Consider the following 14619-nt stretch of genomic DNA (forward strand, 5'->3'; position numbering starts at 1 on the left):
GATATCAATGTCAGACAAAACAGGCACAGGAAAAAATTTGGACCCCAAATGTATATAATTGTGACAGGCTTTCAAGTATTCCTACTTTACCTACTTTTTTCCTATTTTTGTTACCTGGCTCCTACTTTTTTCTTGAAATTCCCACTTTTTCCTAAATTTTGTCCCAGAACTTTGAAAAGTACAATCTCATTGAATATATTCATGACTGCGTTACACGCTGTCATGAAAATCACACAATGAAGGGCTTGGGCACAGGAGTACCGCAACTGTACTTCCAACTTAGTTGAGGATGGAGCATGAGTATTGCGAGTACAGAACATGCCAAATGAGACGTAGGATACTGTGGATATCATGGATCAGCGAAAACAACTTTTGAAAGCCAGCAAATGTCCTACATTTATCCTGAGTTTGTCCTCCAATGTCCTACTTTTGTCCTGTTTTGGTCCTACTGTTCCCTTGCTCTTTCACCTGGGTTTGTTTGGAAGTCTGGTATATGTAGCATTTTCCTTTGAGTGAATTACCCCAGTGAGTGTTTTTTTCCCCCCATTTATTGCAGGCTGATGGTCAATTTGCTTGGATTAACGACGACACCCACGCCTACCGCAATTGGGAGAAGGAACCAGACCAGGGGACCAACAATAACTGTGTGAGGATCAAGGATCGCCAAGTGTGGGATGCGGTGCCTTGCGATACCAAGCACAACTTCATATGCCAGATCGGTGAGTTACAAAAGTGATCATTAAAAAGAGCAACTGTATCTGCTAATCTTTTTTTTTAACCCTTCGAGCAGTGGTGCAGTGAAAAAAATCTCATTGTTTTCCAAATATGGTCATAATTTTTTTTTTTCAATGGGCCAATAAGGCCAAACTTCCATGTAATCCTCACCCCTACTATACACCACAAGCTGTAGACTCCCATTGGCCAGAACCTAGCCACTCCGGAGTAAGGAGTGTTGAAAGACAGAAGCCAAGATGGCGGCTAATGCCTTTGTGTAGAAATTGGAGATCTTGGTGGCCAACACCTAAGTGCCGCCGATCCCTTTGTGTCAACCCCACGTGCCGCCCAGAGCTCAGACAGGTTGTAAACAATCCCTGGCCATGTGAATGACCTATATCTTGTGCATGTACAGGCATGCCAGGGTTATCGACCTAGAAACTCGTAATGTGATAAAATTCTCATGGTGGTTCCACCGCGTAAATTTTTTGGGCTTGAAGCTCGAAGGGTTAACTAAAATATCATGTGTACCCAATAGGGAATGAATTAGGTTTTCTGCTTGAGACCACAAAGTGCTCGCATGAGGGATGTCAATATATCAATTTGTATTTGGCTTAGATCCTACTTGATGCATTGAAAATATGGGGAAATATTTTATATAAGATTTTATATAAAATGTGGCGAAGTGCCTTACCCGAGGCTGTTATTTATTCCAAAATGTCATATCCTCGTTCTTTTGTTTTTAGGTCAAACTGTGCCACCACCAAAAACAACTGGTAAGTGTTTCTTAAGAGGATGAATTTTATGCCTACATACAAAAGTTAGCGTAACAGCATGAGTTAAAATGTCATCACAAGACGGGATTTAACTCAAAGACTTGGGTGGACTCTCAAAGCTCCGATGTTGATTCAACACAAACTTGGCAAAAGAAAAGTATTTCTGAAAAGAACCAGAGATTTAAAAGTTGACTAAACAAAATTAAAGTGGTTCTGAAACGAACCAGAGATTGTAAACTTAACAAAATTAAGAGACAGTGTTTCTGAAAGGAACCAGAGACTGTAAACTTGACAAAAGAAACAGTGGTTCTGAAAAGAACCAGAGATGGTAAACTTGACAAAAGAAACAGTGGTTCTGAAAAGAACCAGAGTTTGTAAACTTGACAAAGAGACAGTGGTTCTGAAAGGAACCAGAGATTGTAAACTTGACAAACGAGACAGTGCTTCTGAAAGGAACCAGAGATTGTTAACGTGACAAAAGAAACTGTAGTTCTGACAGAAACCAGAGTTTGAAAACCTGACAAAAGAAACAGTGGTTCTGAAAGGAACCAGAGAGTGTTAACTTGACAAAACAAAAAGTGGGTCTGAAAAGAAACAAAGCTTTTGTTCTTTTCAGACGCACTTTTTCTTCTGTCAAGTTTACAATCTTTGTAAAGATTGTAAACTGACATACAAAGATTGTAAACTTGACAAAAGAAACAGTGGTTCTGAAAAGAACCAGAGATTGTTAACTGGACAAAAGAAACAGTGGTTCTGAAAGGAACCAGAGAGTGTTAACTTGACAAAAGAGACAGTGATTCTGAAAGATCCAGAGATTGTAAACTTGACAAAAAAGACAGTGCTTCTAAAAGAAACCAGAGATTGTAAACTTGACAAAAGAGACAGTGGTTCTGAAAGGAACCAGAGATTGTAAACTTGACAAAAGAGACAGTGGTTCTGAAAGGAACCAGAGATTGTAAACTGGACAAAAGAGACAGTGTTTCTGAAAGGAACCAGAGATTGTAAACTTGACAAAAGAGACAGTGGTTCTGAAAGGAACCAGATATTGTAAACTGGACAAAAGAGACAGTGGTTCTGAAAGGAACCAGAGATTGTAAACTTGACAAAAGAGACAGAGGTTCTGAAAGGAAACAAGAGATTGTAAACTTGACAAAAAAAACAGTGGTTCTGAAGGGAACCAGAGATTGTAAACTTGACAAAAGAGACAGTGTTTCTGAAAGGAACCAGAGATTGTAAACTTGACAAAATGAACAGTGGTTCTGAAGGGAACCAGAGATTGTTAACTTGACAAAAGAAACAGTGGTTCTGAAAAGAACCAGAGATTGTGAACTTGACAAAAGAAACAGTGGTTCTGAAAGATCCAGAGATTGTAAACTTGACAAAAGAGACAGTGTTTCTGAAAGGAACCAGTGATTGTAAACTTGACAAAATGAACAGTGGTTCTGAAGGGAACCAGAGATTGTTAACTTGACAAAAGAAACAGTTGTTCTGAAAGGAAACAGAGATTGTTAACTTGACAAAAGAAACAGTGGTTCTGAAAAGAACCAGAGATTGTAAACTTGACAAAAGAAACAGTGGTTCTGAAAAGAACCAGAGATTGTGAACTTGACAAAAGAGACAGTGTTTCTGAAAGGAACCAGTGATTGTAAACTTGACAAAAGGAACAGTGGTTCTGAAGGGAACCAGAGATTGTTAACTTGACAAAAGAAACAGTGGTTCTGAAAAGAACCAGAGATTGTAAACTTGACTAAAGAAGCAGTGGCTCTGAAAGGAACCAGGCATTCTAAACTGGACAAAAGAAACAGTGTTTCTGAAAGGAACCAGTGATTGTAAACTTGACAAAAGAAACGGTGGTTCCGAAAGGAACCAGAGATTGTAAACTTGACAAAAGAAACTGTAGTTCTGACAGGAACCAGAGATTGAAAACCTGACAAAAGAAACAGTGGTTCTGAAAGGAACCAGAGAGTGTTAACTTGACAAAACAAAAAGTGGGTCTGAAAAGAAACAAAGCTTTTGTTCTTTTCAGACGCACTTTTTCTTCTGTCAAGTTTACAATCTTTGTAAAGATTGTAAACTGACATACAAAGATTGTAAACTTGACAAAAGAAACAGTGGTTCTGAAAGGAACCCGAGGGTGTTAACTTGACAAAAGAGACGGTGATTGTGAAAGATCCAGAGATTGTAAACTTAACAAAAAAGACAGTGCTTCTGAAAGGAACCAGATATTGTAAACTTGACAAAAAAGACAGTGCTTCTAAAAGGAACCAGAGATTGTAAACTTGACAAAAGAAACAGTGTTTCTGAAAGGAACCAGAGATGGTTAACTTGACAAAAGAGACAGTGGTTCTGAAAGGAACCAGAGACTGTTAACTTGACAAAAGAGGCAGTGTTTCTGAAAGGAACCAGAGACTGTTAACTTGACAAAAGAGACAGTGATTCTGAAAGGAACCAGAGACTGTTAACTTGACAAAAGAGACAGTGATTCTGAAAGGAACCAGAGATTGTTAACGTGACAAAAGAAACTGTAGTTCTGACAGGAACCAGAGATTGAAAACCTGACAAAAGAAACAGTGGTTCTGAAAGGAACCAGAGAGTTTTAACTTGACAATGGGAAATATTAATAATAATAATAAAAAATGTAAAACCAGAGATTGTAAATTTGACAACAACAGAAAAAAGGGTTCTGAAAAGAACCAGAAATTGTAAACTTGACACTAAAAGTGGTTCTGAAAAGAACGGGAGATTGAGGAGCAGCCTGTGACAAACTATTTCCAAACAGCATTGTGGTGTTGAAGAACATGTTTTGGTTATGAAAAAAATAATTCCAATTACTTTTTATTTCCAAACAGCATTGTGGTATTGAAGAACATGTTTTGGTTATAAAAAAATAATCTCAATTACTTTTTATTTCCAGCTGCAGTTGGGACGAAGCCAACGAATCCTCCATCGAATCCTCCATCGAATCAAACAGGTACATAGTCATAAGTACATCGGTGATAATTCATTATTGTAAATATTGCAATCACAAGCTGTCACAAGCGTTACAGCAATTTTTGCTCTAAAAGGGTGCACACGTGAAGTTGGTTTTGAAAAATTCGTTTTGTTTGTAGCTGCTTTTGGGACGAAGCCGACAAATCCGCCACAGAATCAAACAGGTTTTGGTTATTAAAAATAATCTCAATGACTTTTATTTCCAGCTACCGTTGGGACAAAGCCGACGATTGAACCTCAGAATCTAACAGGTAGTCATCAGTACATGTGTGACAATTAATTTTGGAAATATTGCAATCAAAAGCTGTTAAAAAGCGCTACAGAAATTTTTGCTCTAAAAGGGTGCAAACGTGAAGTTGGTTTTGAAAAACTTCTTTTTGTTTGTAGCTGCTTTTGGAACGAAGCCGACAAAGCCGACAAATCCGCCACAAAATCAAACAGGTAGTTTTAAAGACATCTGTGATAATTTATTCTTGTAAATATTGCGATCATAAACCAGTAAAAGCTAAACTGCTTTGCTTCGCGTTGTCAACGTCCTTCTGCTGAGTCTTGATGTCAGAAAGGACGCGGTTCTTGTCTTGCTTGACCTAAGTGCACACTATTGATCATGACATTCTCACCCAACGGCTAAAGAACAGGTTTGGTGTCACAGGAACAGCAATCGAGTGGTTTAATTTCTACTTACGTGATCGTGAGCAGTTGGTTAAGATCGGTGATTTTGTGATACTGTCCGGAGTTCCCCAGGGCTCCTTTGCCGGTCTGCAGATTTTTACACTATGTACCTCTCCAGTTGAAGACATTGTTAAGCGTCACAAGGTCGATGGCATGTTCTATGCTGACGACTCTCAAATCTGTTTCAGTGTGGACCGAAACAACATTGACCCGTCGATCAGCGAGCTTGGGAAATATATCACAGAAATCCAGAAATGGACTAATGAGACCAAGACAGAGGTTATCCATCTGTCACCCTGTTCGATCATTCTCATATACAGCTCCCGAACTCTGGAACCGGCATCCAACACATATCAGAAATGCAAAAACACTGGATCTGTTCAAGACTTTACTCAAAACCCATCTATCCTTTATCCTTTGACTTTGAACATTTCTCCTGCCAATTATCTTACATTAGTTTGTGTTGCTCTTTTTCATATGCCGTGTTTTTTTTTGGTATATAATTTGTAGATAAAGGTTTTCTCTAATGGTACATCTGTATGTTATCATGCCTGTACAGCGCTTTGGGGTCTTATTGACAGAATTCGCTTGACAAGAATGGTTTATTATTAGCAAAAAAAAGCTTTACTTTTCGTTCTCATTTTATTTCTTGCTTCTTCTTTTTGTTCCCTGGCAAATCTCATAGACTTTGTACACGTCTTTTCTTCTGCTAGCCGATTTTGGTATTAATCTTTGTCACACACCATTCAAAGTTACCATAGGCATAATCCCTATAGCAGAGTTGTGTCCCGAAGAGTGACGTCATGATGACGCCATCATGGGTCACGTGATGTCATCTTAAAATTGCATATTTAAAAGTCCTATATCTAGAGAACTGTAAGTCTGATTGGGTTGAAACTCGGTATGAAGGTAGAACGGAATGTGTTATAGGTTCAAATTGAGGTGACGTCATGATGATGTCATCATGCGATTTTATATGAATTTGTTGAATTTGTGGGCCTTTAAGCCATATCTCATCAACAGAACATGCTAAATTCAAAATTCTTTTTGTTATGCATGTAGGCCTAGGCTTGTTAAGTCAAGCTTACGTGCCCAAAAAATGACAAGTGTGTGATGTCATGACGACGTTACTATCGTGAATTGTTTGGCTGATGTGGATCAGTTCATGACTAGTTATGACATCTAGAATTTTTGTCGTAAAATTTCATATTTTGGGCTTCCAAAGCACCATGTGAATCACAGAACTTTCTTCGTACATGACATTGAACATCATTGATAACATGATTGCATGTGGACAAACAGAGCATAAATATTTGACAAACGTGAAATGCAGAAATTTCCCTACGTTCCGTTCATCAAACAGACATAGACCTCAAATTATTATAATTATTATTATGGCAAGTATTGCTCTAAAAAGGTTTACTCATGTGAAATGGGTTTTGAAAAGTTTGTTTTGTTTGCAGCTGCTTTGGGGAGAAAGCTGGAGCCAGCCCCAAATCAAACACATCAGAGCACCTGCATTAGTGATAGTGCACCATTGTAATGTTCGAGTCATAAGTTGTCTTAACATTTGGGCAACTTGTCACACTAGTTATTACTCACTGTTTTAATTTTCTTCTTTCTTTTTTTCACTGTTGCAGTTGCATCAACCACACCACTTAACGGAACCCGCGGTAAATGAAGCTTTTGCTTTATCCTTTCTTAATGAACACAACCACGAAATTACTATTCAATTAAACTTCTTTGGGGCCGAATTTGTTTTAGTATTTTGCTTTTTACAAAGCATTTTTGTTAATTTTTTTTTTAATGATGTTGGGCCTATGGGGTAATATGTTTCTGCTTTTGCGGCCCCTGACCCAATTATCATTTGTTGATTTACTTGGCTTTTTTTTTTTTCAAGTACGTTTGAGACCGGTTTGGGGACTGGACGCTGATAATAGCCCAAACCGAATCCCATTCACAAGTACATTTTCGGTCAAAAAGTCCAAACTAGTCGAAAATTATATATTTCCAATTGTGTTGAACACTAGTTCATGTTTTCGAAAGCGCCTCTCTAGCTATGTTATGGTGTGTGTCTCTTGCGAGTAATGGTAAACATTTCCTTATATGGAAATTGCCGCGCACTGCTGCTTGATATGGCACAGAACGTGGCAGTGCCGCATCGTGTTAAGCCATTTGCGAGTTAAATTTGAATAAAATCTGGAACGCTGACTTAATACTATGCTTTGCACGTTTTAACCTAGCATTCTCCTGACCAAAGAGACTGTTACTATATCACGTGATTCGGGGCAAGCCTTATGCTAGCAACCCCCAGCTCCGGCATGGTCTGGTGTCTTGTGCCATTCTCACCCATTGTGAACGATGTATTGGTGCTGAGCGTCTCTTACGTAACTATGCAAGAGCTTGCCCCGAATCTTGTGATTAGCAACAGTGTCTTTGGTCTGGAGAATTCAAAGTTGAAATGTGCCAAGCATTCTGAGCAAGTCATTGTACCAGACGTTTTTCAAAAGTAAATCCCAAAGGGTATAGGTTACTCGCAAATGGCTTATTTAGGACTCTCGAAATACAGACTCATCGGTAGGATGGCGCATGAAAGAAAAGCCTGTATATTTTCCATGCATGGCCGAATATCAGCGACACTTTTACAGACGGTGGTCAATACCCAGACCAAATGTTGGCCAAAGAGAACAATTTGGTAACCTTTCCCGTTTTTGTGGGAGACAAGAACGTATTTATTTTACTCACTCTGTGTTATCATTGTTTGCTTTATTTGACAGAGCCGCCAACAAGGGCCCAGCCAAATCCTTATGAAGGTGATAATTATAACAAGCTATTTGGTTTTTTTCTTGTGAAGTTACAGCTGTAAATTGTTTGGCACTTTTGCAAGACATAAAAAAAACACGTATAACTCCATGATATAACATCAGACTTTTGTCAGACATCACCGGGTAGTGCTTATGGGTTTAGGTGAACAGTCGAACACCTTTATAACTAGGTCCTTGGATCTTTACGAATTACCTTGTTATAACAGGTACCTTGTATTAACAGTAACAGGATACAAAGACTTGGGACCTAAAATGTTGCTTGTTATAAGCAGTACCTTGTATTAACAGTGCTCCTCTTATCAGGGTTCGGCTGTATTTCACTGGGGAAAATGGGATCATAATATGAACTGCATCAATATGCATCGGGTTATTGTCTAGGACTGTTAAGGTAATTGTGATGCCTTTTCCCCTCCCTCCAGGTCTGAGTGGGGGCGCTATTGCCGGTATCGTCATCGGTGTACTGGTTGCCGTGGTCCTGATCCTAGTCGTCGTGGGTTATTTGGCCCTGAGGCATCGCCAGGTCGCTCTCAAAGCCCCAGATCTAGGCACGGCCACTGTCAGCGGCTTCGACAACGCCATGTACTCACCATCCGTGGAAGATGTCACCTTTGACACCAAGGGTGCGGGTGTGACTGACGCCTAAAATATATCAATCCCGGGGAAGGGGAAAGAAAGCAAAGCAAAATTGAACTTAAGGAAGATAATTTTTTTGTGGTAAAGGTTTCGTTTATAAAAACTTTTTAAAAAAATTGGGGTTGGGGAACAACAACAATCTCTTACAATTTCTGTCGTTAGGAGAATGCTTAACCCTTACCGTCCTGATGATTCGAATCCTCCAATTTTAGCAGAATTTTCAAAACCTTTATATAGGGATTAGGATTAATACATAAGGTTTTATCTTTTGGGTCTGGTGAGGCTTCGACATATTTTGTCCCTTTTTGGGGGAGGCGGGGGTTGGGTTACCTTTAGACCTTCCATAAAACTTGTACGCAGAAAAGGCGTGCAGCTGTTTCTCATCCTGAGAGCGCAATTTCTTGGGTATGCTTACCGTAAGCGAAAATCCCTGCTTACTGTAGCAGAAAATTCAGTGCTTACGATAAGCATATTTCACGCGTTAGCGAGGAATTTTGACTTCTGCACATGCGTACATCCTGTTACTAGGGATTCTGCGCTTACAGGCTTAGCACATAATGTTTTCTGCTAGTGCAGTTAGCACAGAATGGTCGTCGTAAGCGTGGAAGTATGTGGTTAGCAGAGCCATGAATTGGGCCCAGCAGGTGGTTTCCTCATTTCACCTGTTGGACGTAAGGAAGAACTTGTGAAGCTTCGCATTTTCTCGTTTTTTGGGGGGTGAACTTCTGCGGTTGTTACTTAAATCGTACAAGCAAATAACTCTTTTGATAGTGTAGCATGTTTTAGTGATCGCATGCCGGTTATTGGGACTGGAAACAATTGCTCTTAGTCTTAGTTACTGCAAATAAGCACCTCTACAAAGAAGCACTCCGACGCAATACATTCATCAGCATTTTGTAGGCAGTTCTACTATAATAGATATCTTAGTGTCCATATACATAATTAAATAAGAATAAGTACATAACACAAAGAACTTTTTATAAAGGTGATGATTACTTCTAAAGCTACAGTACTTTGTTTTAAATTGTCTTTTATTGTTTGAAATAATTTTTGTAAATGAAATTTATAGGAGCTGCTGAAGTACTGAAATTCGTTTTTATGCAAATAAATGAGCTAAGTTTAAAGCCTGCTTTAAAGTTTGTTTTACTTCACATTACAAGTAAATAGTAGCCTATTGTTTATTGATCAGTTTATTCGGGCTTGTACTTAATTGGTTAGATATTTGGTGGATTTACACTTCAAAATATGGGCAACTATCCCATTATTTTTTTTAAGCATTCGTCAATTTGTGTATTTTAAAGAGAGCAAAAATACTGACCAAAACTTTGATTTTGTGTGAAAAAAATTGTCCACAGTTTATTGGTGCAAAGTAATAAATGATTTAATTTCGAATGAAATTTTTTTGTGAAGTAAACATATTTTTTTGTTAGTGTTAATGAATGAGTGGTAGATTATAATGATAGAGTGGTAGATTATACTGAAATGTTTCTCTTTTTCATCAAAACAAACTGAAATGATATATTTGCAACGAAATCAGTAGTATAGTTTAATTGGTTACTCCCCCTGAAATATATGTCAATCTAGGGAACGTTTTATCTATAACATGAGTTAATAAACATAACAGTATGTTAAATAACTTCATTTGAACCCTAAAGGGGTCGGGTTATTTTGACCATCTCACAGCCGGGGGGGGGGGGCGGATTCCGCCCCCTCAGATGTCGGCCATCGAGTGAAAAAAAATTGTGAAACTCGGTGCATGCATAGAACAACATTATATGAACATACTCAAGAAATTTCATGGCTATAGGTTATAACGGGTTTTTGGAATTATGGCAAATTAATGACTCATATGCACAATGGAAATTCCGCTTTGTGTACACTATATATTGGGGAAATTCAGTTTTCACGAAAATGTTTTCTGCTGTGCGGTAACCCATTGTCGGAATTTTGTGTTTTGGGTAACAAAAGATGCGGAAGACTCGAGACTAAAAAGTCAAGAAAGCTCAAATTGGGAAATTTTATTTTTTTGCAAGGGTATTGCGGCAAAACGTTGGGGGAGGGGGTTCGGATTCCGCCCGGCCCTTTTAGGGTTAAAATGCGTTTAGAAAATTAATTGTATGACAATACATTGTATAACCATGATTTTATAAACAATGACAGAATACTTTCTAAAATGCAAATTGTTTTGTGTGTCATCCTTTCTTACTGGCACTAGTGTTACCTCCCCCCTCCCCAACAAATACTCAGAATTTGTCAATTTGCTGTTTAAAGGACCTGATTTGTAGATTTTGTTTGGTCATTTGGAATGTTGGGAGATATTTCAGGGAAACTTGTTTAATTTCAATACATTATATGGGAAGGCTGTTCACTTTTTAATTCTTTTGGGGGTGGGGGTTGAAGGGTGTGTGTGTTATGGGTGAGTTCGTTTCATTCAATAGGGGACGTTGAACAATAGAAGACAATAGGGTCCCCAATTCACGAGAGGTCCCCAATTTGGCGACCGTGTTGAAGAAAAAAAAAGCCAAAAAAAAAAAAAAAAGCCGCGTCCCCGCGTCCATTCCGGAACTTTGGTCTGACCAGAGACCGAATATTTTTTTGGGGGGCCTAATGTCTATTTTTATAATGCATTCCTGTTAAGTTTAGTATGAAAAATGATGCAATGGAGCCCATAGATCCTAGGTATGAAAACATGGCGGGGGGGGGGGTCTAAAACTAGCCCCCCCAAAATAAATTCCGTAAAAAGAAATTACATTAGCAAAAGGATTATGATGTACATGCAAACGGTCTCCCCCTAAAGAAATAGTCGTGACAAGGGTGCATTTGTAGTAAATATAGTGTGAATGATTTTAGGATTTTATTGGCGCTCCCCATTGAAAATATGGCACCCCCCCCCCCCCCCCCCCCCCCACCTATTGATTTTCGGAGGCCTAAGTCTCTGGAGAAAATAACCGGTCTACATTTCAGCACGCCTCCCTGAAAAAAATTCTGGATCCACCCTGCTAGCCCCCCCCCCCCCCCAAAAAAATATTGGTTCTAGGACCGCGCCTGAGCCCAATGTTGAACTTTACTGAGTCTGAGGTCTATCGAGGGGACGATCCTTATTTCAACTCCCGGATATTCGCTGGCAGTCTCTATTTTTCTTTTTAAGAAAGTCGAAATAGCTGAAGAGGGAGGTGAGAATCTATATGTGCCCAGATACAAAGAGTAGAAATCTACGCGTCTGCCTTTTGAAAATACACAGTTGCGGTGTTCATTGTTGCGTAATGATCCGCCTAGCACACGACTGTTTTGCACATTAGGCTGTGTTATGCAGCTTCCTAACAAACCAAACACACTGGGCTCATTATATCGACTTGTTTTTACCCCTTAAGGTACAGCAAACGGACCCAGTAATATTCCTGGCGCGTTTGCTCACCTATAAAGACAACTTTTCTCAGTTTAAGGAAAATTCTAAGGTAACGAAATGGCCGAGTGGTTACGATTCGTCGTCCACGGTTAGCGGGGTCCCGGGTTCGAATCCCGCTGGTGTCTTTTTGGTTTTTAACGTATGAGTTCAATTATTCACTATAGGAGATTTAGTTTCCCTTCGTAAAGTACCAACAGTACCTTAGCTTAATCGGTAAGCACTGCTGCTGGTACTGTCCGCGAGTTCCAGGTTGGCGCCTTCGTACAGGTTCAGGGCATGTGGTCCACTCGGAGGATCAGGGCTTAGGGGCCGCCCTGTTCCTCCCTTAGCTCTTTGCTTTTACATGGTGCCTGGCCCTCCGGGGTTATATGGATGGATAGGGAAGGAAGTGTGTATTGGTCGGGGACGCCGAGACCCCGGAAGAGAACTAAGGGATCGGCTGGGGCATTGTTATGGCTCAGACCGATCCCTGAAAGCTTGACTAGCACATAACTTTTTGATTTTTTTACCCTCTATCTTTTATACTTTGGTTTAGTTTGATATCTACAGCTGCTCGGCAGGTATACGGGTAGTATCAAAATTGAAACGAAGGTGTATGTCATAAATCAATAAATATTTCTTAATTGACTATAATCAAAACGGAGTTTCGTTTGATCAATTTGACTATCATTATATAATGACGCGATTGCCAATTGACGTAAGAAACGCCATAAATTATACCGGGAAAGAATAAAGATGTACATTGTAATATAAATATTATTTATACATCTTTCAAATAACGTGTCTTTAATTGTGAGCATTCCAAACAATACAGTAATTCGCAATAGTAATAGAATGGTATATGATAGCACGATCAATGCGCCTCTATTAAATTTCAAAAAATATAATTTAGGCCCCTATGTGTGAAATATTCTTTGATTGACTATGAGCATTCCATACGAATGAGTTAATCGCAAAATATAGCAACAACAGAGAAAGGAAAAAGAAAAAAAAATCCTTTACCCTAAAAACTGGAAATATAATTTGTTTTAAAAAAGTTAAATGGGACACTTCATGTATTGATTTAACAGTTTGCAAGGAGTTAGCCTTACATTTTTAGCAAAATTGGGAAAAATCAGATGTTTCTGGAAAATTGCAGCTAATAAGGGGTTAACCTTGCATTTTTAGTAAAATTTAGAAGTTATGAAACATTTCATATTGTAAGGGGTGAACCTTGCATTTTTTAGCGAAATTGGGCAAAATCAGATCTTTCTGGAACATTTCAGATTGTAAGGGGTTAACCTTGCTTTTGTAGTAAAATTTGGCAAAATAAGATGTGAATGAAAAATTTCAAATTGTAAGGTGTTAACCTTGCTTTTTTAGTAAAATTGGGAAAATTTAAATGTTTATGAAAAATTTCAAATTGTCAGTGGTTAACCTTGCATTTTTTAGCAAAATAGGGCAAAATCAGGTGTTTATGGAAAATTTCAGATTGTAAGGGGTTAACTTTGCAGTTTTAGCAAAATTGGTCAAAATCAGATTTGTATGAAAAATCAAACAGTGCCAAATTAGGGCAAAATCAGATGTTTCTGGAAAATTGCTGATTGAAAGGGGTTAACCTTGCTTTTTTAAGCGAAATTGGGAAAAATCAGGTGTTTCTTGAAAATTGCAGATTGCAAGGGGTTAACTTGGCATTTTTAGCATGACTGGGCAATATCAGATTAAATATAAAAAATCTCAAATTGTAAGGGGTGAACCTTGTATTTTTAGCGAAATTGGGCAAAGTAAATGTTTATGAAAAATCTCAAATTGTAAGGGGCGAACCTTGCATTTTTTTAGCAAAATAGGGCAAAATCGGGTGTTTATGAAAAATGTCAGATTGTAAGGGGTTCACCTTGCATTTTTAGTAAAATTGGGAAAATTGAAGTGTTTATGAAAAATTTCACATTGTCAGTGGTTAACCTTGCATTTTTCAGCAAAATGGGGCAAAATCAGGTGGTTATGGAAAATTTCAGATTGTAAGGGGTTAACTTTGCATTTTTAGAAAAATTAGGCAAATCAGATTTGTATGAAAAATCAAAAATTGTAAGGGGTTAACCTGGCCAAATTAGGGCAAAATCAGATGTTTCTGGAAAATTGCAGATTGTAAGGGGTTAACTTTGCGTTTTTAGCATAATGGGCAATATCAGATTGATATGAAAAATCTCAAATTGTAAGGAGTGAACCTTGTATTTTTAGCGAAATTGGGCAAAATCAGATCTTTCTGGAAAATTTCAGATTGTAAGGGGTTAACCTTGCTTTTGTAGTAAAATTTTGCAAAATAAGATGTGAATGAAAAATTTCAAATTGTAAGGTGTTAACCTTGCTTTTTTAGTAAAATTGGGAAAATTTAAATGTTTATGAAAAATTTCAAATTGTCAGTGGTTTTGTTGCGGTCTCAAAAAGCTACGCCGAACTGGCCTTTCATCCACGGCGTGCACGTAGTGCGTCTGTGCGCGCGCGTGGACTTATCACATTTGTATCAAGATTTATATCTCCCTTGGAAGTTACATCAACTTCTGCCTATGAACAGAACTTTTGGCTTGATGCCAGCAATGGATGGCCAGCTGCAATTTGGGCAATC

At 38.5% G+C, this 14619-nt stretch overlaps 1 protein-coding gene across 1 annotated transcript in view; it reads left to right on the forward strand.

Annotated features, from left to right (window-relative positions):
- The window catches only part of LOC119720569 (lymphocyte antigen 75-like), a 68728-nt gene extending 58720 nt beyond the window's left edge, over positions 1-10008 (forward strand). Inside the window, exons 54-59 of the mRNA XM_038190285.1 lie at positions 557-719; positions 1461-1490; positions 4405-4461; positions 6794-6826; positions 7931-7966; positions 8398-10008. Of these exons, the coding sequence (XP_038046213.1) occupies positions 557-719; positions 1461-1490; positions 4405-4461; positions 6794-6826; positions 7931-7966; positions 8398-8621 (543 nt within the window). The 3' untranslated portion in view covers positions 8622-10008. The remainder of the gene's footprint in view (positions 1-556; positions 720-1460; positions 1491-4404; positions 4462-6793; positions 6827-7930; positions 7967-8397) is intronic.
- The last annotated feature ends 4611 nt before the right edge of the window (positions 10009-14619 follow it).

This window comes from Patiria miniata, unplaced genomic scaffold (genome assembly GCF_015706575.1).
Source record: "Patiria miniata isolate m_02_andy unplaced genomic scaffold, ASM1570657v1 HiC_scaffold_9, whole genome shotgun sequence".
Taxonomy (NCBI): domain Eukaryota; kingdom Metazoa; phylum Echinodermata; class Asteroidea; order Valvatida; family Asterinidae; genus Patiria; species Patiria miniata.